Below are 27,692 nucleotides of genomic sequence, written 5' to 3'. Positions count from 1 at the left end.
CCAGCTGCTATATATGAAGATAGAAAGGTATTCTACAGATCCCTGGGAGACTCTAAGAACAGGAGAAACTAAGGGAATTTAAGTCTTCTTTCTCAGACCTTTCTGAGAGGTTTCCCCGAGTCCTACTGGTCCTTGACATGAAACAGCAAATCCAGGAGGTGTCATGCCTGAAATAACCAACTGCAGAAAAAAGGGCATTTGCTTCTTTAGCTCATGGTCATCACTAGACAGCCAAGGGAGAAAAATGTCTTCCAAGAGAAGACTGTAAACAAATGAGCTAAGTAAGGAAGAAATAAAAACTAAGAGTAAAGCTGAAAGTCAAGTGGAGAGCAGAGAGAAGAGAGCTGAGGTTGTTCAGCCCGGAGAAGGCTCTGGGGAGACCTTAAAATGGTCTTCCAGTAGCTGAAGGGGCTTTTTATAAGGCCATGTAGTGATTTTTTAAACTTTAAGAGGGTAGATTTAGGTTAGACATTAGGAAGAAATTCTTTAGTGTGAGGGTGGTGAGACACTGGAACAAGTTGCTCAGGGATGCTGTGGCTGTCCCCTCCCTGGAAGTGTTCAGGGTCAGGTTGGATGGGGCTTTGAACAAGCTGGGTTGGTGGGAGGTGTCCCTGCCCATGATAGGGGAACCAAACTAGATGATCTTTAAGGTCCCTTCCAACCCAAATCACTCTATTCTATCATCTCCAGACTCCTATATAGCAGGTGTAAATTTTGCTCCTACAAAATGAATGGAGCAAATAAGGACACCACAGTTCTGAAATCTTGAGGGAACTACTATGCCCATAATGAAAAGACAGATGTCAAGTGACCAATCGGTGGAAATCAACTCTCTTAACAGAGGTGAAAATTTGGCCACAGTGAGACATGACCAGGTTGCCCAAGGAAGTTGGGGCTGCCTCACCCTGGAAGTGTTCAAGGCCAGGTTGGATGGGGCCTTGAGCAACCTGGGCTGGTGGGAGGTGTCCCTGCCCATGCAGGGGGGTTGGGACTCAATGATCTTAAAGGTCCTTTACAACCCCAGTCATTCAATGGTTCCATGAAAACAGCTCAGTTCCCTCATTCATGTACATGTAGCTTTTAGTATTTCTCAGAAGCATGGATTGCAAAGTCTATGAAATGTTAAATGCTCTGAGAAGTGACTGAAATTATCAGGGGATTAAAAAATTTAATCATTAATGGTATTATCTTAGACTTGCTAGGCTTGGATAATCATCAGTGACACTTGCAACTTCCATAAACAAAAAAATATCCCTGTAGTTTGAAAAGTAAGTCCATTCATGCAAAAATAATCTACATTTCTCAATCAAAATTGGCTCAAGAGGGTTCTGCAGTTTTAGTCTTCTGCAGGATTCATCTAGCAGATTTCATTTCAACTCCTATGAAGAGATTCTTATCCTAAATTGGGTATTGCACATTGTTTCCATCCCTCTTAACAGAGCTTTCTGGGAGTTCTAAAGAGGAGAAATTGGTACTGCTGCCAAAGCAGCTGGTAAATGGGAGAAAATAATTCAAGAGGCCATTTCACAGGATATTTTCTGTGATAGCATCTGAGCTTGATTATCTTACCAGCAAGTTATACAGATGTAAAATGTTCAATTTATAAAATCTTCTGTCTCTATAGCTATAGACACATACACGGATGCCCTAGTGCACCATGACTGAGGTTCAGAAATAATACTAGAGGCAGAATTTTTATAATTTAAAAATCACGGGTGAAAAAGTAAAAAAAAAAAAAAAAAATGGACAAAGAGCTGCAGTCTTTTTTTTTTTTCAGTAAAAAACTCAAACAAGAAAAAAAAATTCTATCTATGTTTCTTGAGTTAATTAAAATTATTCTTGGTTTTCTGAGATGTGCTGGAATATTTTATTATAAATGATACTGTGGTCAGTTAGCGGTTCAACACAATCAATCCAAGAAAAAAAAATGGAAAATTGAAAGCACAGGATAATATTTTTCAATACTTTTCCAACACAACTCAGGAAAAAGCCGCTGAAAATTCTTTCGACTTTTTCTCTAAGAATAATTAAAAAATATAATAGCTTGCCTTTTATGAATACAAAATGCTAATATATATTCTGAGGTCTGTGGTAGTGTGTGTGTGCATACTCCTGCATATGTGTATTTTGGTCTCACGTGTTACCAGTGTGAAACACCTGCCAAACCTGCCAGAACCACATTACTCCACACAAACTGGGAATCTGCCATCCACAGGCTGCAAGTTGATTGCTCTCCCTTCTCAAGCAGAGAAAAGTGAAGTTGCTGCCTAAAGAACCATCACATGAAGTGCAAAGCTGCTGCTTCTTTCCTTCAGGCTTGCAGCAGCCATGCATGCAAGGAAGAGGAAAACTTTACAGGCCAGAACATTCAGCCTCTATTGCACTGCTCTGCCTAATGCACACGACTTTGAAACAGTTAAATTCAAGAGGAGAACAACATTTCAAGTAATTCCCTCCAAAAGAAAACCTAAATGTGCATACTGTCTGATATTTACTGATCATTATTTAATTTCACTGTTTTAAGGATAAACAAATGAAAGGAATTACTCAGCTGTACAGTGTCATATAATAACAGAGGGCAAAATGAAGTTGGAGAGAACAGAAAATTGAGCAGCTACTCTCTTATTATTCTGGTTCACCAGCTGAAAATAGTAAAAATAGTGAAAATAGTGAAAATCCTTAGAGGGGAAGATAGAAGAATGAAAATTAAAAACAATCATCAAACTTCATTATAAAAATATCCTACATACAAGCTATAGCTCTGCAGAAATAGTCTAAATTCAGATAAACTTGGTCTGATTGAATTGCAGCAATTTCTGTAAAACCATGTTACAGGGCTTTGCATATCTATTACATTAATAGCGTTATTTTTTTTTTCTAAAAGGATATCTTTGAGCTGCTCTGGCAGGTTTAATCTTCATGATATATGGTCCCCCTGCCCTATTTTGCATATTACAAATGAGTCCATAAAGGAAAATTTAAATGAGTGAAAACAGCATTAGCCCATATTACTGCACCATTCATTCACTATGCTTTATGGTATATATATTAAAATAAAGGCTCTGCAGAGAAGAACATAGGGACATAAGAACTAAACTTAATTTTCCATTAAAGATTAATTAAGAGAAAATCAGATGAGCCTGAAAATTAAAGACTGTATTTATATAACATTAGAAAGAGTGAACCATCTTCTCCCTGCCCCTCATCAAAGCAGCCACAGATAGGGATTAGGGGACAGAAAACTGCATGTCAAGGCAGTCTTCCCCTAGAAGAAACTTCCAACACTTGAGGAGCAGAATTTTTTAATCCAACTGAACTCAGCACTGAGGAGATCAACCAGTAGCAGCAAGCATCTCTGAGGAGGCAGAGCCCCTCTGAACCTGCTCTTATCTCCAGCCTCCAGCAGAACTCACCCAGACTCCTGGCTGGCAACCAACGCCAAGCACCCACGCCCTAAGATCCCCTCGGGAAGGTTACTGTGTGGATTCACATCCATCATAACTGTTCCCTCTGCTAAAGGGGAAAAAATAAGCAACAGAATGTAGAGCACACCCAAAGATTATGGATGCTGGAGAAAAGGAAGATTTCGTTCAATTCTTGACATGAAAACCAAGCTTTACTTTAAAACTGACATGGAATTTCGACATGGAGGTAAAATAATCTTTTAGCCTCAGGAAACCTGGCCATTGCTTGTAATTTCTGCTAGTATTTACTGAAGTTTTTCCTGTTCACACAGTCATGGCACTAACTGTTTACCTACCTCAACTAGGAGGCCTTAGGAAGCTTATATTCTTAGGAAAGTTTAAATGGTAACAGCTATTTTTAAAACGCAATATTTAATATGGAGAGGATGCAGACAGAAAATCTTTGCTTATGAAATTTCATAAAAAAGCAAGATTATATTTAACTCAAGAGCAATGAAGGCAAATGATTTTGCTTGCTAATTAACAGAATATGACACCCACTGAGCAGCCAGAACCCGGACAGAAACCTGAAAACACAGCAGTGGAAGTAGCAGTAACAAAACAACACACCTGAGAATCTGTTCCTGCAGGGTTTTTCCATCTTCAAATATCAGGACAAAAAGTGATGGGGCTCACTCTCAGTCATAGGCTGCAGCTAACCAACAGTCTTTCAAAAAAAATGAAACACTCAAGTTTGGCCATCCTTCAGTCCAAAGTCCTACTTAGTATTCCATCCTAGCCTGCAAAATAAGCACTCAAAGTTTTCCCATGTACTTTCTCACTTAATTCTCGACTTTTATTCAGATAAGATCTGCCTATATAACTTCAGGGTAGGAACAAAATTTTCTGTTTTCCTTGTTCTCCTGGATCTTCCTTCAGTGAAGTCTAATGAAAATTCATATGACATCTGTTCATTCATAATTGGAACAATTTCTACCTTACTTAAAAAAAGTAGTGCAACAAGCCCATTCTATTTAGAGATCCTTCCAGAGATGATATTCAATCATCTTAGGCTTAGGCTTCCTTCTCACACTTTATTAGCCTCATTCTTTCCCATGCTTCTGAAAATCTGTTGTCCTTTTCTATCTCCCCAATACAAGCCATATATTCTTTCACAGTTCCCTGGTATTTTTCAGGTCAACACTGAAGAGCCATCTGTTCTCCTTGGCATACGATTCCTATTGTTTCACTTAACTAATGTATGATTACTAACATAGTATCACTATAGTACTACCCTTTCTTACAAGACTTAAGCTTCAGGACTGCCTTCATATTTTGGCTTCACATTCATTTTATTATGATGTCCCCTTCATCACCTTTGTCAGACTTGCAAGTTTTACCTCGTGTCCGCTTATAACTTATTTGTATTAGTCTTGTATTTGCAGGTTGTGGTGGAAATAATGTGAGATGCATTTTGTAACATGCTCAAATTGAAAATGATTGTCTAGGATACTCAAAGTCTATTTAGCGGAGTCTTTTTTTCTTTTTTCCTTTAAAATATGTAAGAAATTGTTATCTTCTGGCTGCCAGACATTTTTCTGCAAAGCTTGCTCTTTCACTAGATCTCAAGTGAGAAATAAGGAAATGTCACTAGAAAGATTTTATGGAAAAAAAGAGAATGATGGGAATAAGCAGGTAAGATTACTTTCAAAAATCATCGTAACTACTTTCTACTTTGAACATCTTAAATAATGACGCCATAGTAACCCTTACCAAGTAGTTTAACATTCCTGAGGAAATCGGGAGGAATGATAGTCACAGCTCTAAGAAATAAAATAGCCCAGATCTGCATTTTTAATGTACTAGCTAAACATGAAGGTGCACTTGAACTGAGTAGGATCTATCTTTCTCTAATCTTTCTATCTCTAATCTTTCTCCTGTGCTTGTTTCTACACAGCTGTATTTTGATGGCTCAGACAGAACAAATGAATCCTGTGCCAATGCACAGCAGTATCAAACATGGGCTTTAGAGCTGACATGGTCAAAGTTTGAGTAATTTTTAAACTGTACTGTATGAACAGAACCAAGGTCATCACTTCTAGATACAATGAAAGTCCCTTGCAGTATTGGTGATTAATGTCTAATTTAGTCCAGAAGGCTAAGCAGGCAAACAGTGTAGGTCCAAATGACATAAGAGAAGGAGACAAAAAGTATATAAGTGAACCAGAAGTCTGAAAAAGCAACAGTAACCTTCAAGAGGAAGGATATGCTAATTTAGGCTATCCCTACAATGACAGATTACTAGCATTCTGGAAACAGATGTACAGTTCACCATATAGAAATTAGCACAACATCTACCCAATTAACTGACTGCCTCAAAGGGTGCCCTCATTAACCACTACACCCTCTGTGGACTTGCAGGGAGTATAGAAGACACCTTTACAAATCAAGGTGCCTGTTGTCTAAAATGTATAAACTTGGGTTAACATTAGTATTATTAGAACTACCTAAAGTTCTAATTTAGCAGAGATTGTGGAACATGAAAAAAAAATCAAAAATTATTCTGGATTTTTCCAGGGATTTCTTTCATCCATGAAGTTCTGCTTAAACAACAAGCAAATAGCAATTTTGTAGTTATTGTAGACTTCACATTTGGATTGTTTATTCATTTGGATTACAGCTCTCTTAAAAGAGAATTCCATGCAAAAATTAATATATGAGTAATAATATTTTACTTAAATACTGAGACTATGAATTGAATAATAACATTATTAAACAGCAATTACCATGAGCAGGAACTTTGAAACTTTTTCTGTGGATTTCTTATTACTGAAAATTACTTGGAAGTATTTTGTTCCCTGTTTTAATTTTTTCCTTTAAATCCCACAGTCTTACATGACTGTTAAACTACTGTAGCAGTGGTCCCATATTCGATTTCTATGATAACCTTTGTCTTGATATTATGTGATTCTGCATAGGGGTAGTTATTTTTGTAAGAAAAGTTTTTTTTCCTGATAAAATTATTGCATTAATAGTGGGGATCTCACAACAGCAAGGAGACTAGAAAGCCTCAAGACAGCAGAGCCAGAATTTTCTTGTCACTGAACTAAGCTACAGAAAATTTATTGACACAAGCAAGAATAACTCTCTTATATTTTATCACATTCAGAAGACAACCTGACACCTCCCCTGAGATGCTGTTAAATGTAATAGGGTTTCTTTATTCCTAGGAGTCAGTAGAAACCCCTAATCTCTGAAGCCAGGAGTGCACTTCGTTTTCTAGAACAAAAACGTTTCTCTGTAATTATACATCAGGAATATGATGCAAAAAGAAACCTGTTTCAGGTGGCCATAGCAATGAGATTCTGAACTCCATTTTGTACCCTTCAGAGCTGTTTCCCATTCAGTATTCTCTTTTTATTCTCTTCTGCTTTCATGCCTTTCATGAAGGTTTCCTTCCACTCTTTGCATGACAGGATGGCCACTGCCAAAGAACTTTTAATGACCTTTCTGCTTCGAAAGCTGCTAGAAGCCCTAATGCATTCTCTCTGTCTTGCTTTTTATCAGCAGAGAAGCAAGTTCCTTTACCCAAAGCTCAGAGGAGTAATTGGCCTCAATTAAAAACTGGCAAAGAGCCCAAGCTTGCTGACTTCCAAAGCCTTCACGAAAAGATCAGTTGTTTACACCAGGCTTTTCAGAAAGGTAAATGAGGATGGCTTGTAAATTAAGGGACAGAAAAAAGGAAGGGGGCAACCAATCTTGGAGAAATTTGACATAACCACCTGGAAGCATTTTCGACAAAAATTCCAATTACCCACTGCAGATAATTCAAAAGGCAGAATGCAGGAGGCTACTGTAAGGCTGCTTGGCTCTGAGAGATTTCAAATTGCATATGGTTACAAGAATAAAATTTATGAAGCAAGCAAAACCATAAAGGGAAGAATGAAGTGGAATTTCTGTAGAGACAGGGAAGAGAGCTCCAGAGTGCTTAGAAACTTTTTTTTCCCTGACAAACACAGAGGGGTAACAAAGCAACACACTCACAACAGCTGAGCCCAAAACTAGGTGGGTCCTGTAATTCAAAGTTAGCTCAGTGTGAGAGAGGAATACAATTTTATACAAGAAAACCATACAGTATAAAAATTAAACAAGAGTATAAATAACCAACTTGTCTATTTCTGCCTCTTCCAAGTCCACAGAGTAAATTTTATAAATCTGAGGAGTTAAACAAATTCTGGATGATTGATTTAGGATGATAGGATCAGTAGAAGACCCCAAATAAATTTTTGTGAAGGGAAAGTGTCCCTTAGCTCACAACCAGAGTGAAATTTTTCTTACTGAAAATGAAAATAGAGAAAATGGGTCCTGAAACAAAAATGCATGTTTACCATTAAGTCAAAAGCCTGCAAGCCAAACCTCAATAGAAATATACAAAAAAGTAACAAAATTAGCAAATTTAGCAACCCTCTACAATAAAACACCATAATTTGACCTAGCTAATGCTTCATACACACCATCTTCCAACACAGCTATGTCCAAATTACATGGACATTACGTGGCCAAACTAAAATGTTGAGAAGGACGACTGTGCAAGGCTCTAAAAGAGGGAGAGGGGTCATGGTATGATTGTCATTGCACCCCAGACTACTGAACAATAAATACTGCTTGGAACATCAGCCTATACCTTAAACAAGACATTTATTTTACATGGGCAAAGGTCTACAAGTCCATAGGAGCAAGAGGAAAGTTGAAAGCAGTGAAGAGTCAGGAGATTAAACTCATGGTTTTGCAGGCAGTAGCTAAGGAACACATGAATAACTTATGACTAATAACAAACTGTAAAGAAAAACAAAATAGCCTTAAATAGCCTTTGTTCTGGTACACAGCAAAGCAAACCTTTTACTCAGTCAAGTAAGTGCTTGCATTGCAGGGGCAAGAGGACAGAATGGTAAGAAATGTAAAGAGCTTTTCAGGTTAACAGAGCTCTCGAATATGGAAGAGATACTGAAGCTAAAGCACTCAGAAGCAAAGGGCAGGAGGGTGAAGGACTGAATCAATTTCTATTTGAACATCAAAAAAAAAAAAAAAACCCAAAACAAACAATGCAGAAACTTAGCAGTCTAAGGAAAGGTATTTTCGGAGTAAAACATTAATATCTTTCTAGTATAGAAAGATACCTTCTCTACTATAGAATATCGTCCCATTGAAGTTTTGTACTGGTTATCTATAGAAAAAGAAATATCAAAATGCAGATCTCAACATCTTTTTCCCTGTACCTACAGTGCCAAAGCACCTTTGCCTTCTGGAATCCCAGTCTGTAGTACAACACTTACTGTAACATGAAGGACATCTGAGACTGAGTGAAAAGCAAAGGAGCATTCCCAGGCATTAGTGTGAGAGGTAGATGCACTTTTGTCAGCAGCACAGTTAAATTAAAAGAAAACAAAACAACCTCTAGTTTACCATCACTTTTACAGCTGACTAGGTAAAGCCTTAAGGGAGGGGCAGAACTCTCCACACCTTATTTTCTTGCAATTTACTTTTCAAATTAGGATGTAATATAATGAAATTATTCAGTATACAATTTTAAAAGAATATTATTACAAACCCCAGTAAAAATTATCTTCTAAAAATGATGATCTACACATAAGTTTAAAAAGAAAACTCACTTTTAGGATATGTAATTCCTTTTTTTTCCCCACAGGACATAATGAAACAAATTGAATTTTATAATCATCCATCTGTGATTCAGGATGTTTGATTGCATTTTTATAACAGACTGAAATGAAAATGAGTAGTGTAGTTTAGCAGTTGGTACAATTCTATGCAAGGAAATTTATCATAGTTTGCCATGTAATTTAAGCACAGAATTTCCAACAGCTACTGCTCACAGCCTGGGAAGGCAATGAGAAGAAAAAAGAAAAAAAATCTACAAGAAATTACATATCATGAATTTTTAGTAGCCTCAGTATGGGGGTTTTTGTGCCACTCAGACAGGATGCTGTGCAATGGACTGCCTGAGGGAAGAGGTTAACAAACTGCATAGTAAAAAGAAGAGTCTATGTAGAAGGTGACCTTCTGAGAAAAGGTACCTCCAGCCTCTGGCTGGGATGAGGAAAGGCTGTGACAGCTACAGAAATACACTGAAAGTAGCTTAGCACCCATTTCTTAAAAAGAGAGTTGTCCTGGTAACTTTGCTTTGTATTGAGTCATGTGCTACTGCACTTCTGCATTTGGATGCCTTTGACGTATTTTTCTTGATTGGACTTTTCAGGAATCCAGTGCTGGGATGCTAAATCTTTAATCCTACATCATAAGATAGAGACCAAGCTACTTAATTCTACCAGAATGACTGCTGCAGGACTGCAAAAGATCAGAGCACAGGCATGAGTTTTATCAACGTTTTCTTGGACTTCAGCAGAATGGAGGCACCAGTGTACTTACCCACAGGCTGAAAGAACTTGTCCTTGTCACGGGGGTGGTAGTGAAGCAAAAATCTGAGATCACAGTTTTGCCTTCTAGCTAGTCAACCAAGCCTTGTTTTGGAATGACAGATATTTATGACTGACAGCAACATCAGTGAAATAATCTTCACAAGACATTATCACGTCTCCCAAAGCACCAGACCAAGAGATTCATATTTTTCTCGTGTTTAGAAGAAATTCCCAGTGACTTACACATGTTCTGCCTTGATAACGTGTTTTAATCAAAATGTCTTTGGGTTGGAAGGGACCTTAAAAATCATCCAGTTCCAACCCTCCTGCATAGGCAGGGACACCTCCCACCAGATCAGATTGCTCAAGGCCCCATCCAACCTGGCCTTGAACACTTCCAGAGATGGGAAATCCACAACTTCCCCAGACAACCTGTTTCTGTGTCTCACCACTATTCCAGTTGAAAGGAAAAAGAAAAGAGCAACATTAAATCTATTTAAGCAAATGAGTAGCACACAAGAGACTGGATGTATGGAGAACATTGATCTTATGAGACCTTGTCTCTTGCAACATCAGTCCCATTCAGTATGTGTATAACCCCTTGATTTGTATTTTATACTTTAAGGAGACAGCCAGTCTTCAACATCTTAGTTTCAACCCTGCTCACTCTTAGCTACAACTTGACAAGGCAACAGCAAAACAAAAATAGGGCCTATTAAGCAGGATCTACAGATACATAAGAAAAAAAAATTAAAAGGATAAAATAAAAAATAAATAAAATAAATTTAAAAAAAATTAAAAGGATGAAAGCAGGAAATGGAGAAGAAATAACTGGTCAAACATTGTGGCAGAGAAAGGTTATGAATATAGAATTCTTTTTTTTGGAAAAATGACCGTACAGATCAAGTCCAACCACTAACCTAGCACATTGCCAAGTCCACCACTAAACCTTGTCCCAGAGCACCACATCTACACCTTTTCTAAATACTTCCAGAGACAGTGACTTCCCTGGGCAGCCTGTTCCAGTGCCTGACAACCCTTTCAGTGAAGAAATGTGTCCTAAAATCCAATCTAAACCTCCCCTGGCACAACTTGAGGCCATTTCCTCTTGTTCTATTGCTTGTTACTTGATATAAGACACCAATCCCCACCTCACTACAACTTCCTTTCAGTTACTTGTATTTCATGTTTGTGATACACTGGGGTACAGCCATTTCATTTTCTTGTTCTTTGCCCTGTCAGACATTAAAGGAGAGCAATGCACCTCCAGGTTGCCATATGAGTAGGTACAGTGTGGAATTCCTCATCTCCAAGTCTACACCTTGGTGATATTTTTAAGTAGTTGCATTGCAACACTTTGCAATAGTACTTTGGGACTCCATATCTGGGATTAGAGGCAGATTAACTGGATGCAAAAAAAAAAAAAAAAAAAGTAGCACAGAATACTAACTAAAATATTGCATTTCTTGGAAAGAATATTGTTGTACAAAATGTCTTGAACCAATTTATTTCTATTCATACACGAGGCAGTATTTATCTTCTGGGTAAACTGTAATAGAAACAAAAGCTAAACAAAAAATCTAAACAAAATCTAAATTTGCTCACTTAGATCAATAGCAATGTGACTAAAATCATATTCTTAAATATATGTATTGAAATAAATGTTCTTCTTATACTGAGGTAAACAGTCAACATAAAAGCACTGAAAATCTATTCTTTTTCCTATTAACACATTGTATTTTCCCCTAACTCTTCACTGATGATAAGAAGATAAATTATTATTCCAACTTTTAAATAGTAAGAAAAAAGGGGGCACATAGCAATTGCTCGTTTCCACTATAAGGATTAACAGTTAGGAGAATTTTATCGCTTTTTTTGGAGGACAGTAGTCTCCTTGATGAAAATTAACATTTTTTTTCTCTATGCTATGACTTGATTGATAAAGACATTTCAGCAGACTAATCTTGAAAGCACTGCCCTTATTCCTACACTAAAACTGATGACATTTCAATTACTGGCTCAGTATGATACTGTACAGACAACAGGTAAGTAATTTAATACATCAGTCCAGAACTTCCTGTAAGCAATACATACAATTCAATTAGTTTCTCCCAACAGCCTACAGAGGTTACCTGAGGAGCTTCAAGGTAACTCCTCACAGGGGCAGGAATTGTTGCCATTGACATCTGTCACTCAGTATTAAAGTTTCAGAGAGGCCAGAGCATGGAGACTGGGGAAGTGGCAGCTCTCAGATTCCCCTCCATATGGTGAGGGGGAGAGAGCCTGAAATGGGATGGAATTTCCAAAACCAGGCAGACTAAACAGGAGAGTGACGGCTCGGCCACCAGCAGCATCTCAGCCTCCCCCAGGATGGATTTTAATTACTGCTCTAACTCTGTGAACTTAAAACCAGTCTGGGTTGGAAGGAATAAGTATTTCTAAAGTGTTTTTTTAGAAAAATCATGAGATGGATCATTTTGCCTTAACTCAGCATTTCAAAGCTGTAAGATTGCAGACATGACAGCTCTAAGCTCTTGGTTGGTACAGCTTTGCCAATGGCTTTGTACCACAGATGAGTCTGGTACACAGAAATATCTCTGTATCAGTGTCTGTGAATATATATGCATGTTTTTCTAGCCTAGTGTCACTCACATTCTTCTTTCCCTTCCATCTTCTGCCCCTCACTCTCCTGGGCATGTGCAACTTTTACTTCAGGTAGGTTTTTCTTCAAGTTTTGTCTTGTATTCCCTTCTCTTTGGCATCAATTTGCATCTGATTGCCTTTGTTTGGTTGCATTTTAAAGAGTTATTAGCTGACTGAAAAAATTAAAAAATCATCTTGTTCTCTCTAAAAGGCCCTGACACCTTTTCAGGACTCCTGAGGAGCTGTGCACACAGGGTACTCAAGGAAGTTAAATATTAATTAATCAGCAAGGTAGAAGAGTTAAAATTAATTCAGTCTCTGTTGAGACCCTCTCATTCAGAATTAAAATAGACTTTGTTTGGTTTAACTTCCTTGAGAAATGAATTACACTAAATTAGAATAAGGTGACTTCAGTTCTGATTCTTCTGAAATGTAGCAGCTTTACTGAATTTGAATTAAATCTGCAAACGAAGAAAATTCTTTAGATTTCTCTTATGTTGCTATTCCTTTCCTGACCTGATAATGGAAGAAGTTTACAGAAATTGCGTTGGGCTGCAGTACAGCAATTCAAGAGCAGCTCATCACTGGTATCTGCCTGGAAGCAAACATGATATTTTGGCTTGGATGACTGAATGTATATAATAATTAGACTGACATTTACAGTAATTTCATATGTATTTTCTAACAGATTTTAGTGCTGGATTCCAGACTCATGGTTGCTAACCCACCTAATCCTACCTGACACAAAACATGCAGCAGATTTCAGGTTAGTCTTGCAGATTTGCACTGGGTCTTTAAATATAACCATTCATATTTTCACTCATACCCAACACTAAGACAACAGAGCAAGAGCATTATTATCCAGTAAAAAAACCTATATTTTAGGTTCTAGAACTTGTTCTTAGGCTATTCCATATGTGAACCCTAACAAACCCAAGGTATTAAAAAAACACATGCAATGATGCTTCTAACTAGACTCTAAGACACTGAATAAAATGTTTTAGATTACTTCATGCTTGGTTCATAACTCCATGCAAACTGCCTGCTCTAAATGTCTGGTGATTGGTGGTAGAGACTCAAGAGGAGATTTTAGTGGAGAACACTTATTAGAAGATGCAGGGGTTACAACTGTTAAATTGTGATTCTCTACCATCCTTTGGAGAAGTGGTATTGCCTTAATTGAAGTTCTTATCACATTAAAACTTAAGAATAATTGTACTGGTTCAGACTAAGGAACAGCTCAATATAACACAATTTATGTTGTCTTCAGCAGCAGCTATTAGTGTATATCCAGAAGAGAGGAAAACCAGGACAAGTATATTGAATGTTCTCCCCTACCACTTTCCTAGACACATACTATTTTCAGCTCAGGGGATTTTTTACATATACCACAGTTAATCTAGTTAGTGACTCCCAACAGATTTATTTTCCAAGTACCTGTCCCTCTGAGCTAACATAGAACTTTTTTCACTTACAACACCACTTAGTGAGAAGTTTCACAGATTTATTAACCCCAGGCTTTCATTCCTGACTGGTAATAACCTCACCACCTATCCATCTGGACATAAAGATCACTTCGCCCAACATGCACTACTTCACAGTAATCTACACTGAATTTATCTGCCATTTTACTGTCTTTGAGAATTGTTGCACAGAATCAGCCTACAACAGAAATTCCCTATGAAATGAACAAGAACTCGACAACCAAAAAATATTCTTCTGTACTCTAAGGTGGTATTTATTACAGCCTGCATCCAAATTTCTATTCTTAAATGCACTCCACTCCTTATTGCTCCTATAATCCAAGTTATTCTGTGCAATGGTTCCAGAACAAGCACATACACAGTTAAGCACTGTGCTATAACACCTAAAGCTGAGATAGTCTTAATGCTACCATTTCCTAACATCTTGCATGCATGATTTGGTAACTTTTTAAGAGTTCCCTTAAGAGTATTTTTTGAACATAATGCCAAGTGCTTTGTCCTACATAGGGCTGAAGTGTTACTATTATCTTTATAAATTATGCCAGCAGATTAGACTCTAAGAACATTACAGAACGTAGGACTTCCAACGGGTGATCATTAAAGATGGCTATGGGATGCTTTTCCATGGGTCATTTGTAAGAGAAGCTGAACTCTCTTTCATTCTAATTAACATTCAGATTTGGAATGAGAAAATAAAAATGCAGTCTTTTCAAAAGAAGTGGTGTACAGCATGGAAACTGTCTGTCCTTTTCCTGTTAACATGGCACAAGGAATATTAGGACTTCAATGATGCCTCTTTTGGAAGGATTTGGAAAAAACCATTTTTGAAATAGGTTGCATGATAGAATCAATGTGTTAAAAATATGGGTTTCTTGAACAAAACATTTAAACATATTCAAAAGAACATGTTTAAAGATTAGGGTATTGCCTTTAGATCCCCTACTTCACGATATCCTTCTACTCACACAAGTTTTTACTACTGCTTCAATCTTCTGTGATGTTCAGACAATTTGCCATATGCAGGATTATAAAGTCTGAAGTTGAAATACTTTGCACAGCACTGAATTTTGCAGATACTGCTTCAAGGAAGGGAGAGGTATGCAAATTGGGGGAAGCAAAGGCAGTCTATCTTGACTCTTCTGAAGTGGGAAAAATTTATAATTTGAGAGTGGTTAGTAGTGGTTTATTATAACACATTTTAAAATTAATTATATTAATTAAAATCTGAGCGAGCTACAAAATCACTGGAAGTCCACAGTAGGCCTACAGCTGCAGTGTGTAAGAAGTACATAACTTGGACTGATTTTTTAGGGTAAACAAAAGAAATACTATAATCTGGTCCAGCTTGAAGCAGAATGTAGTGTAAGTGCACTAAATTATGGCAATTTTCCACAATTTCTTTTCAGCTAACTGCTGCTAAATTCAATATATCTTAGTCCTTTGTCTCAGATTATTTTATATAGTACAGTCAATTTCTAAACAGAAAGCCTGTAGGAGGGGGCCTATTTCTTTAGGATAACAAAAATAGGCATTTTCAAAAGCCAGGTACACAAACAGGCAATGCAACAAAAATCCTACCACCATTACAAGATGACTCAGGCAAAATTCAACTAATATATTTGCCAAGAGGTCTTAAAAATAATAAATGTTAAGTTTGGGAAGGTTTCTATTTGGCTGTTTTTTTTTATTTTTCTCTCAGTGTTTGCTATCTGACATTCAGGTGTCTCAGCCAACTACCAGTATGAAACCTACTCAGCATTCAACTTTGGAACATTTCTGCATTCACAACACCCTTCCACAAAAGTGATTTTCCTCTGAGGTAGCCTAATACCAAGATTGCACTGATCAAAGTGCTAATCAGGAAACTGAGAAAGCATAAAGTAAAGTTCAGAACTTCAAATGAAATCTTGATTGGTTTATTTGAAATTAAGGAGGCTACTTTCCCTAAATGGGATATTTCAAAGATTTCACTGTCATACACCAAAAAATGTGTGATTACATATATGGAGACAACACTGTACCTCTGTCTGTGAAAAATACCTGATGTTCAAATTACCTCATTAGGTAAAAACAGAGATGCAGGCCTTAATTCTGGAATTATTTTTAAAAGAAAGAAAGAAAAAAAAATTAAATTATTAGGTAGATGAACCATACTGATTCGGTATCAAAAGATGTTGTTTTCAGCAACACAAAAAGAAAAAAAAAAAAGATACTTTTCCTAATGTTGACATTTTAGCTTTTCCATTACGTCAATATAAACAATTTTGGTTTAGATTCGATTTGCAAAAAAAAAAAAAAAAAAAGGGAAAATATCCTTTTAATCTGCTCACTGTCTCATGTTGTTTAGGATTACTTTGGATTACTGTTTTCTTTTAATTTATTGTTTTTCTCCTTTTATTTTACAATAGAAGTATTTCATTATTTTCAACAGAAGGTCATGGACCATTATTAACCTGCATTCAAAACAGTTATTCCTGGTTGTTAAGAGTCCCCACTAACATCCTAGCAGCAAAGCAGCCTCAAATAAAGCTTTCAAATCATTGTTTTTCCTCTATCTATAGATTTGTCCAACAGCCACCTAACTTCTACTGTCTCTGGCTGGAGATGAGCATCACTGTTGGATGCTTGATTTTGAGCAAAGTCCTTTTATTCCAGTTTGGCTCTATATTTCAGAATTTCATCCTATGAAATCAAAGTAGAGAGCTGAAGAAGATGGTAGAAATTCTATGGTTACACTAAGGGGATGAGGAAAATTTTAAAATGTCATCTAGAAAGTGGCTCTAAGAATTCATTAAAATTTATTCACTGTGTTTTCTTCATTACACACTGTAGGATAATTAAGCAGCACATTTTTTTATGTATTTATGCAGAATAAAGAGTGCTGTAAATTCTTTTCTCCCAAGAGTCTACTATTTCTTAAAATCTTTTTAAGCTACAAGAAAAGATTTCAGAAAGAAAAATTCATTTCAGTGGACATACATCAGCACATCATCATTTGAAAATTGCTTCATTATGTGGGAAGAAACACAGGAGCACTTTCAGGGGGGTTCAAATAACACAGTCTTGGGTGAGAGAGATTCCTCTTCTTAAATAGGACAACTCAAAAGCTTTTTCTCTCTTTTACCCTGCTCACAACAGGGTAAAAAAACCTCACTGAAGTGCCAGGGAAAAAACCTCACTGAAAATTCCAGTGCTGCCTTTCTGTCCACTGCTGCTTTGAAACAAGAATTTATAAATGCACTGAGAGAACAAAGCCAGGGGTATTTAGCTGGTAGCATATCCTGAGCGTTGAAGTCATTCTTTTACCAAGATGTGCCCCAGTGTGCCCGAAACTCATAGCAACGTGTCCCTGCAGGGAAAAGCCTGGTGACTGCTCCGTTGTGACAGCAAGGCAAGAACATCATTAAAATGCCTGCTTGTGAGACCTTCTTTTTCCACTTAATCATTCACCCTAGAGCAGAGACAGCTTTGCAGTCGCAGCACTCAGATCACCTCCTGAACAGAGAACAGATCAGCAAAGCATTGTCTGCTGCTGAGGAAGGAGCTCAGCACAGCCAGAAGTTAGTAAAGGGCTGAAGTTTGGAAGGGTTGAGAAGTTCAGAAAGGGCTGGAAGGGCAAACAGTGACTGCAGCTCTTGGTGCTCCAGCAAGAAGCAGGATGCTCAGCAGTGGGGTCGTGGATCACTTCATCTGCACTTCCCTTTGTTACGAGGTTGGGAAAAGAAAGGAAACCAGAGGTCCAGGTGTAAAAGTGCATCACAGTGATGGCAGAAAGACAGGGGTTGAATTGCACAGTGGTTGAATTACCTTAATTACTCACTGTTATAAACTGGCATTCTACTGCACACTCCTGGCAAAGGGGTTTTGGGGTTTTTTTTGTTTTAAACAGCAAACAAACTCAAACGTATTAAATTATAAATGACTCCTACATAAATCTAACCCCTGACAATGACAGATCTAACACCCACACAACAGTTAATGCTCTAATGTTTTATACTTTTTTTCCTCAACACTTGTTGATTTTTCATCTCCTTTGCTTGAGAGATGCAGAGTAAAGAGTACTAGCAGAAGGCTTGATTTTCTAAGCTGACTTCTGGAGTGTCTTGGATTTGATGCATGGACATCCATGGAAAAGTTTAGGGAATCATCAAATTCATTGCAAAGGACTTGGGAACCATCATCTAATCAAGAGTCTTTGATGCTTGGTTTTAGGAATCCACTGCTAGTACCGCAGAAGGCAAAGAGTTATTTTTAAAACAGGCATACACTTTATTGAAAAGATAAAAAAAAAATTTTATTAATTAATTGTACTGTCTCACTGTGGTTCATAGCTAAAAAGACATCTACCACCACTTGTAGGCCTGGTTTCAATCAAATTACTTCAGTGCATGCTCAACAGTTTAGTTGAGATGCAACTGCACAACTTCCTTTACAGAAAATTTTGCTTATGTGAAGGTGATTACTAATTCCCACTTTACTTTTTACAATTGGACACAGTACAGCAAGGTAGATTTTGCATTTCTGTTTCTTTTATAAGAGCAGCTGGGAATTATTTATTCCCTTTCATGCTCTCATGAATAGTTGCAGTTCTTACATAATTTCCTTTAATCTTTACTTTCAGAAAACACAAAAATATTCCTGTGACTCAGAGGTAGTCTTAACAAGTGAGCATAGTTTCTCATTCATTTACTTGGCTACATGTTAAGATAATAAATTTATGTAGATGCAAAAATCATCATGGGTCTTTCAGGAGGTTACATCAATACAATTAAGGATTAAATCAAAACTGAACCAGAATTTTAACAACTTAGTTTTATCTGCAGTTTTTTCCATTTTCTAGTAAATCTTTATCCTATTATAAAATTCATTAACCAAATGCTTCTCCCATTCCCATTTCTGTTTTGCAAGCTTGTTTTTTATTCAGTTATCAGTCTTGCATAATTTACCTGAAGTTTTCTGAGACCAAAGCCCTGATGATGAAAAATTTTCTGTCAAGGAATCCCATCTGAGGGGGAGACATAAGGAAGTTTCATTTTGATAACTCTTTTCAGTTCCTCGTATCGCTTTCACTAAAGCTGTGTCATGAAGCATAAGTGAAATTAGAAATCTTTCTTTAGAGCAATTCCTAAAATCTCTGAAGGAAATATGTTTGGAGATGGATGCTAAAGGGCCGTGTGGATCCGTTTTTCCACATCATATCACACTCAGCATCTGAGCAAACCCACAGCTCCATTCCCTGAAGACACAAACTGCAACCAGAGAACTGGAGCTTTTGCATTCCTGTGCTCACCCAAGTGCCAAAAGGTACCTCTGGCCCAAAAGGTGTTTGATTAACCCCGTAATCAGCATCTGACCTGCCCAGACAGCCTCCAGTCCAGCACAATGCAGCAAAGCAGAGGCAGCAGCAGTGGACCCACCTGTGCCTGGCCAGGACCTGGCCCGGGGCAGGTTTTGACAAATGAGCAGCTCTGAGGTCCTTGGCACCAACTTATGTCACAGACAGGCAGATGCCTGGGGACTGTCACTGCTGCAGCTCTCTGATGTTTTTATCCTCTGCTCCTTGTCTGCCAAAATCTCTCAGTTCCTCTGAACTTAATTAAGCATCAGGTATGAGAACTGGCAGCATGTATGGAGGTTGCTTTGCAGTTTAAAATGCTTTTATGTGAATATTCTACATGGGGAAAGAAAAAAGAAAGAAAGGGAAAAAAAAGAAAAAAAGCACTTCTACAGATTTATTTTGCAAATTCTTAAGAAAATTCTGTCTGCTCAGGAAACCAAACACAAAATGTCTTAAGTATATCCATATTTAATAATCAGCTAACAGTAATTCCACATCTTTGGGCTTCACTGAATAGCTTTTGACTCACCATATTCAGAAACCAAAACAACACAGAAAAAACAAACACACTACTAGAAAAATTGTAGTAAAATTCATGTTAATAATTCAGGAATATTTCCCTCATTGTTATTCAACATCAAGGTCTGAAGAGACCATCTGGGAGACGGAGTGACAGTTTTTCCCTCTACTTTTTTAAGCCATGCAGATCTTCAGCATCACTCATTCATAAAGGTTAGCAGAAGTGATTAGATAATGGTTCACTAAATTAAATTCAGGATCAGTTTTATTAAAGGAGAAACTATTTCTTTGGTATGAAAAGTACAACACTTTTTCATCTCCAGTAATTCTTCCTAAGACTAGGAAAATTATCTAATCAATTGCTGAAATAATTTCATTTGCAATATATAAGATGATTGTGCACTGATTAAACTTGCAGTGTTTTTAAACTTTGTGCTTTAAGTGTGAGAAGAAAAAGAGGAAAAATGCAGTACAATTACTTTTCTACATTTAAGAGCTAATTAGTCTCAATCTTCCCTTTCCTATAGTCTCTTAACTGTAAAGGAAAAAGTTATTCTGAAATATTTACCTTCCAGCACTTACTAGTCTATTACATTCTTGTTAAATATTTAAATTTATCTCTAGGTTTTGAAGTATTCATTTTTAAACTTTCCATACCTTAAATGAAAAAGTTGATTATGGGAGAACCCTGGTGAGGCTGAGGGTTTTATATTCATAGCCAAAAAAGGCAGATCACATCTTCCACTAACTTATATAGGAAAGCATCACTCCAAGAGTAAAAAACCCAGTGTATTACCTTGATTTTTAAGCATTATTCCATCAATGCATCCACAACATGCACACCTAAATCTGAAGAACTGAGCTCAAGCTTTTATTATAACAACCATGAAATCCACAGCACACACCCTAAAATCTAGAAAGACATTTATAAATCACCTCATGAATTTAATTCTTTTGTTGTTGTTGTTGTTGTAGAATGGGGTAGGAAAGGGAAGGAGGAAGGAGACATTCAGTCCCAGCATTTCCCATTCAATCTGAACAGGGTCATGAAATAAGGAACCTCTTTCACCTTGGTTCAGTTCAGCTGTGACAGAGAGCCAACACCAGCCATTTGGGATCTCTGCATGGTTGTGACCTATTTTTATGTGTTTTCTGCTGAGGATGAACAACAAGAAGTGGTTTGATGATGATGCTTGCTCTTAGGACTTTTACAAATCTCTGAGCAATTTAAGGGCAGAATCAAGAAACTCCTAATCCTCAGAAAAGAGTGAGGCTTCCTTGTCCTGTGATGTTTACACGGCTTGCTGGACGATGCATTGAGAAATTGAGAGGGCTTTTATCCATATTACCAGATTTTGGACGTGTGGACTTTCTCATTGCACACAAAGGAGACATCTCAGTCCTCTTCAGGCTAAGCAGTCAGCAACACAGATTATCCCCTTCCCTGGCAGACAGCCTAACCAACACACAGCCTGTTCCAAAGTTCAGGAGGGGGATATCTAATAAATCTCTGCACCAATAAGGAGAGCAGCTTTGGGAAGCATTCAGAATAAACTGCTGTCTCAAATGGGCTTGGACTTCAGGTAAGGTTGGGCAAGTGATCTGCAACAGTCACAGGAGCACTGTGCTCCTGGATGCCTCTGCTTGTGTCTCTCAGACCTTTAAGGAAAAGGGGTCTGTGCTCAGATGGTGTCTTTGTGGCAGTAACTTTAGAAAATATTTCTATGCACAAACAGGCAAAACAGGAGATTAAAGATTACCTTCCAGTATGCTGGTTTCTCAAAGAAAGTGCCATCTAAAAGTAAATCTCACATTCATTAGACTTTTTAATTATTATTTTTCACTGAGAAAAATATCAAGCCTGTCACCAGTGCTATTTTTCAGTGGCATCAATCTATGGATTAAAAAAAAAAAAAAAAAAAAATATATATTAAAAAATCAATCCATAGGCTTATTTGCATAAACATAGATGAATGAGATTACTTCAGTTTTTGAGAGAGTACCATTGCCACAGCCAGAGTTATCATCTTCCTTCTTTATCTGTAAGCTCAAATACTAACTGGAAATTTTAATCTGTCCAGGAAAACCTATCCCCCTTTTATGACTGGCATTTAATATGAACATGCCTGAAAAGGGCATACTTGGGGAAATTCACCACTGAAGCCAATGACTATTTTGTTTCTGTTATCTCTTCAGTCCCCTATACTCAGTTGTGACAGCCAAGGAAAACTTCCTGCCATTGCTCTGAAAATGTTTTCAAAATAATTTACAGTGTTTCTTGATCTCTCCATCATTGATCTCATTATTTATAGCATACAAATTCATGTTGCATCTGAAAACTGAAACGCTCTCCTCAACTGCAGCTCTAAGTTCTTTATGACAATGTTCCAAAGAACCCAAAGTTCCAACACGCCTCAAAAGGCAGCAGGCAACAGAGTAGGACTGGGCAGGATATTTGAGAAATTCTGTCTTCAAGTATTTGAGGAAGCCTGTTTCAGTTGTCGAAACATATCAGCTTAATATATAGCAGAAATTATGGAAAATAAAAAGCTTTGTTTAGAAGACTTTCTTGTCACTACTTTGCTCTGCCAATCAAACTACCTTGCTGTAAAAAAACCCACAACAATAAAACTGGAAGAGAGATGGATGCATTCAGGCAGAGATTGCCACCTAAACCATTGTAAAGATTTACACAGCATTTACCTTCAAGCAAGGGGGCAGTTTCATTAATATTGGCTGCAGCCAAGGTGAACGGTAAGCACAGGTCCAAATTTATGTACTATCACAGACAGTTATATGAGAAGTTTTATTTTAAATCTCAAAATCCACCACAGAACAGTTCTGTAGTGCTGTAAATGGTTATGAAACATAAGCAGCAAAACCAGGAGTCTGAGTTCTTAGCTGGGCCTACAGCCAGTGAACAGAGTCATCCTCTGAGCTCACTGTCTTGTTTCCTGATCAGTGTAATCCCACCAACTGCAGCAGAGCTTGTACCCATCTGTAGTGATGGAGGTAAAGTACATATTCAACAGGCCCACCCATACAAAAAGGAGGAATGGTTCAGATTCAGTGCACGTGCTTTCAGTAATGTGTAGTTCCAACCTTTAATCATCATCTAAACATTAAAGAACATCTGAAAAAGAAACCAGGGGACAAATCATATCAGCAAGGAAGTTAAATGGTTTTATCCACTGTGTTCCTGAGTAAATACCTATATCTTTAAAATAACTTTTCACTTGAGTAAGCAGACTGCCTGCTTGAAAAAAAGCACAATTTTTCATTTCTGATATCTATTCTATATTTTTGAATGCTCAAGATAGAGACAGCAGTATCTTTAATATACAAACTAAAGTATAACTTTCTAACACTTTCATTCATCTTCATTCATTATCAACTCATTATTAACATAATGAATTATGCATTAGATTTTGCAAGAGGAACAGTAACTGGTATTGCAACAGTTGAGGTTAATGAGCAGACCAGGCTATGCAAAAATTGAACAGTGAAGCTCTACCTCTTTTAGTGGTTCATTTATTATCACATTATATTGATTTTATTTGCTGCATTATTTGAACAGGACAAAGTCTATTAACTGATACTGTTGCCTGCAGTAGACACAAACTGAAATTTTTTAGGAAGTGTCTCAGATCTTAAGAGTGAGGTTTTTCCTTGCTTGCTTCCTTTCAGTTAACATGTTTCATACCTCTCTACTTAAGTTTCCAGTAATTTCACATTGAAAATGTGATTCCAAATTATAATGAAAGAACTTATTTTAGTAATAACAAGAATCAATATCCTGAATTCTGGAAAATGGTTTTCATTTGTGAGCTTAGAGAGCTTGTGGCACAGAAGTCAGACTGAAAAATAACTCAGTGTACATTATTTGCAAGATAGGAAAGGAAAAGCGTGGATGACTTTCTGAAACAGTATTGGTGTTCATTTCTAACATAGCTTTTTTGTACATTATTTAACTTACATAGCAACCCACAGGAGCAAGAAGCCAGCATTTTCAGAGAAATCTGAATTGATACAATTCATAAAAGAGAAACCATGACAGATTAGGAACAGCACTGAAAACAAAGTCAGGCAAATTGTATGCTACCACGCACTCCAGGTTAGCTAAAAACTGTATCAGACTTTCACAAGTTCCCAGCACCTTGTAAAGTACTTGTTGCCAATATTTTTGCCATATTCTTTACAGCATTATAGCCCTGAATCTGATAAACTGCATGTGTCAATACTTTAAAATATTACTGAAGAGTCAACTTTTTCTCCAAATTTTTCCATTAATGCCTAAGCTGAAATAAATAAATAAGCAGAAGCTTTCAGAATAGTTGGAATGAAGTAAATTTAATTCTTTAATTCTGACTAATCATGTTAGTATAATTGGCTCTAATCTGCTGATGCTGGACTTTCGCATCTGCTTGATTTTTTCAAGGGAAAGAAAGATAGGAAGTTATATTTTTTAAACACAGTATGACATCACAGAAGCTTTCATATTTGTAAGCTGTTAAGAATTGCCACTAAAAACACCGAATTGTGAGAACAGTCTATTTACCAGAGTGGTAAGAAGAAACCTATACCATTTGTTCAGGCTAGCTTGGAAACCTTATCTGGTACTGGACAATTTGTCCAAGGTTACAGGAAAACAAAGAAGCAAAAAAACAACCAAAAAAACCCCTAAATAAAGTTGAAAACCATTTGTGTTTCACATTCCTTAAGGGCAAAAAGCACAAATGTTATTAGTATAACATCATATTGACACATCAAAATTGATCCCAAGATAAGAAATAAAAAGCCTCTGAGAAAAAATAATGTAGTCTGCTTGTCAAAGTAAATGAGCTCAGGAATCAGTGAAAATAAAGAGGATGAGATTCATCCCTTCTGACCGCCGGGTGGATGCTCTGCATTACCGTTCACGTACAGAGGTGAAAGCTCCCACACTCCCATTCTGATTGGGATTCAGGTGTGTAACTGCTTAGAGAACACATCACACGCTCTAAACACTGTAACCTAAGACTGTACATCCTGGCTGTATCATGCTCAGCCACAACACAGTTCGCAGATTTCTTTTTTCCCCTTATTTACTGGACGAAAGGACTCCTACCCTAAGAACAATGCCATCGCTAGATTAACCCACGGCAATTTTCTCGTTAATTTCATGCTGCACGGCTCGAAAGAAAAACAGTCATTACCTGTGTGAAGAGAACCTGTGATTAGCCTGAGAAGGTACTGGGCAAATTTCAATATTTCACGCTTACACCGCTTCCTACAGCCACTCATCTTAAGCAATAAGGTATTCCTCTGAGAAGAGCCAGAAGACTTTTGCCAAATCAAGAGCACACAGTTCCTGCCAGCAAACTTCTGGGGCACTTCACAGCCTCACAACTCCTCCCCTCCTCACAGCCAGGCAAACCTCCCGCCGATTTACCTCTGCCGCCCGCCACAGGAACCCCCCCGCAGGCAGCCGGAGGCTCGGGATGCGGCCGCGGACACGGTACCGGTACCGACGACCCCGCGGCGGCCGGACCCGCCGGCAGGAGATGCCCGCGCACGGCTCCGCGGCCGCGCAGCGCGGCGGGAGGGGCGGGGCTGAGCCGCCTGCCCACCCCGCACAGGCACACACACAACACACACACACACGCGCTCCCCCCCCCGCACACCCCACGATCACCGCCTCCCTCTACCCACCCTGGGTCTGCGGTCCGGTGAAGCTGCAGGGCGGGAGGTAGGGAGGGAGTGCAGCGCTTCCTCGATTTCCATTCTGCTGAGAGGAAGGAAAAAAAAAAAAAAAAAAAAAAATCTCATCCAGCAGCAAAAAAAAAAAAAAACACCACAAAAAAACCCTGACTCGTCAGAAAGCATCCCCAGTGGCAGGCACTGCCATGGCGCTGCTCAAGGTCAGAGCAGAGGATGCTCCGGCAGTGCCTCACCTGCGGGAATGAAATCAAGAGGTGAGCTGGAGGGGATGTCAGCACAGGACCTGTGGCAGGTTATGGAAACCCCAGGCCACTGCACAGCTGTACAGAGGGAGCAAAGTAACAGGACCCCATAGAGACACAGAATTGTTAGAGATGGAAAAGACCTCTAAGATCATGGCTATCAACCATCAACAATCTCCCCCACCTAATAAAATATATTTATCAATATCTGTATCAAGATGCCCACAGAGCATGTCCTGAACCCACACTGTTTTTAAATACTTCCAGTGATGGTGATTCCACCACCTCCCTGGGCAACCCATTCCAATGCCAACTGCTCTCTCAGTAAAAAAAAAAAAAAAAAAAGTGCCTAATATCTAGTGCTCATTCTCTGCCAGGAGCTCCCCTTGCTTTCCAGCTCACTAACCTGGGACAGGTGAGAAGGCAGCTCCAGCACAGTGAACATTTTGTGGTTAGGACCCCTCCAGGAAAGTCTCTTTAGGAAGCTACATACATTCCTTTCTACTCCCTTATAAATTCATTCTTTTCCATCTTCTGTGAAATGTGCTTCTTATTAATAAAAATGATGTGGTGAAGTTTTTATCCATGACCAAAGAACCCCAAAAACATTTTCATTTCCCTTGGAGCACTTCCCTGCACTACATAAAGGCAGACGACAGCTCTATTGCATTAGATGCTGATGCAGTATGTAATGCCTAATACAGTTACAAGAAGACAAAGAATCCATTAAGGAAAAACTTAACAGAAGAAAATCACTGTCTGATCTAATTTTCATGACCTGTACTGACCATAAAACATTTTGGTGAATGCCTTTAAAAAAATTACAACAAACACAAAGGCACATCTTCAAGCTATTCCTTATAATATGCACTGAGCAGAGATAAATACATTACAGACACAAAACATCAAAGCATTGTCAAAGTTGCAGCTGGATGACACAGTTTGTGTCTGCTACCTAATGCATAGGCATGATGCTGTCTTACCTTTCCTGGGAGGCTACAGAGGTGATGGAAAGAACCCAAACAATGTTACTCCCAGAAATTCCCAGTTTAGCCCAAAGTCTTTAGCCTGGCAAATTTCAGTATTTCATGTTTATACCACTTCATGCTACCACTCAGCTTAAGCAGGAACTATTCCTCTGAAAAGACACAAAAAACTGCCAAGAAAGCTTTGACCAAAACCAGCCTCAACAAATTCTGAGGCACTGGAGATCACAGTCTGCCCTACAAACTTCTACATGTCTTTGGTATCTGAAAAGTCCTTAAATAACTGGTAGAGAGACTGAAACCAGAAGTTGGTCTCTCTTTAGAAGAGGACATAAGAGGCCAAAGCACATGGCTCTCAGCTACAGTTCTTGACCTTATCCTTTAACATTTTTAACTGCATTATATGATTTTCACTAGCAGTGTTGCTTGAAAATAAAGGGTTTAAATACTGTTTCTCTAAAGCATGTATCAATGACACCATGTTTTGTTGTTTTCCCCCTACCCTGTCCCTAAAATTAAACTGCATCCATTCTGACACTTTTTCCTAAACCTTATATTTTCAAGGTAATAACACCATTAATGGCTACATCAGGGAGAGTCCACAAAAGTACTTGGAAAGCATGAAATGACTGGGAAGGAAACATATTTGATTATTTTAAAGAGTGCCCACAACAGCCATCCAATTTAAATGCAAAATGGAAAAGTTTTCTGAAATGTACTAAGTTTACTAATGAGCTTTTAAGACAAATTAATTTACAATAATAAAATATTTTATGCCTTTGAGTATTTCTCAACAAAGCTTCAAGAAAATGTAACAAAATTTGTCATGCCAGAAGGAAAAAGCACAAAACTAACAATTTAAGAAATTAAATTCTGCTCAATCCATAGATGCAATGCCATGCACATTTGTAGAACCTCAGCATCACAGGTCTATACTCCAGG

The 27,692-nt window shown here is 37.9% G+C and overlaps 1 protein-coding gene across 2 annotated transcripts in view; it reads right to left on the bottom strand.

Moving 5' to 3' along the window:
- KCNIP4 (potassium voltage-gated channel interacting protein 4) overlaps positions 1-25,413 on the bottom strand; it is a 282,505-nt gene extending 257,092 nt beyond the window's left edge. The window contains exon 1 of one of the 2 annotated variants that reach the window (XM_071743845.1): positions 25,254-25,413. Coding sequence is in view for 1 of the 2 variants with exons in the window: in XM_071743841.1 (XP_071599942.1) it covers positions 25,018-25,105 (88 nt within the window). In the remaining variant the exon portion in view is untranslated. The other variant, XM_071743841.1, reaches the window with a different exon arrangement.
- Between the last annotated feature and the right edge of the window lie 2,279 nt (positions 25,414-27,692).

Source organism: Heliangelus exortis, chromosome 4 (genome assembly GCF_036169615.1).
Source record: "Heliangelus exortis chromosome 4, bHelExo1.hap1, whole genome shotgun sequence".
Taxonomy (NCBI): Eukaryota; Metazoa; Chordata; class Aves; order Apodiformes; family Trochilidae; genus Heliangelus; species Heliangelus exortis.
The sequence above is the reverse complement of the archived record's forward strand: the minus strand, read 5'-3'. Positions and strand labels throughout refer to the sequence as shown.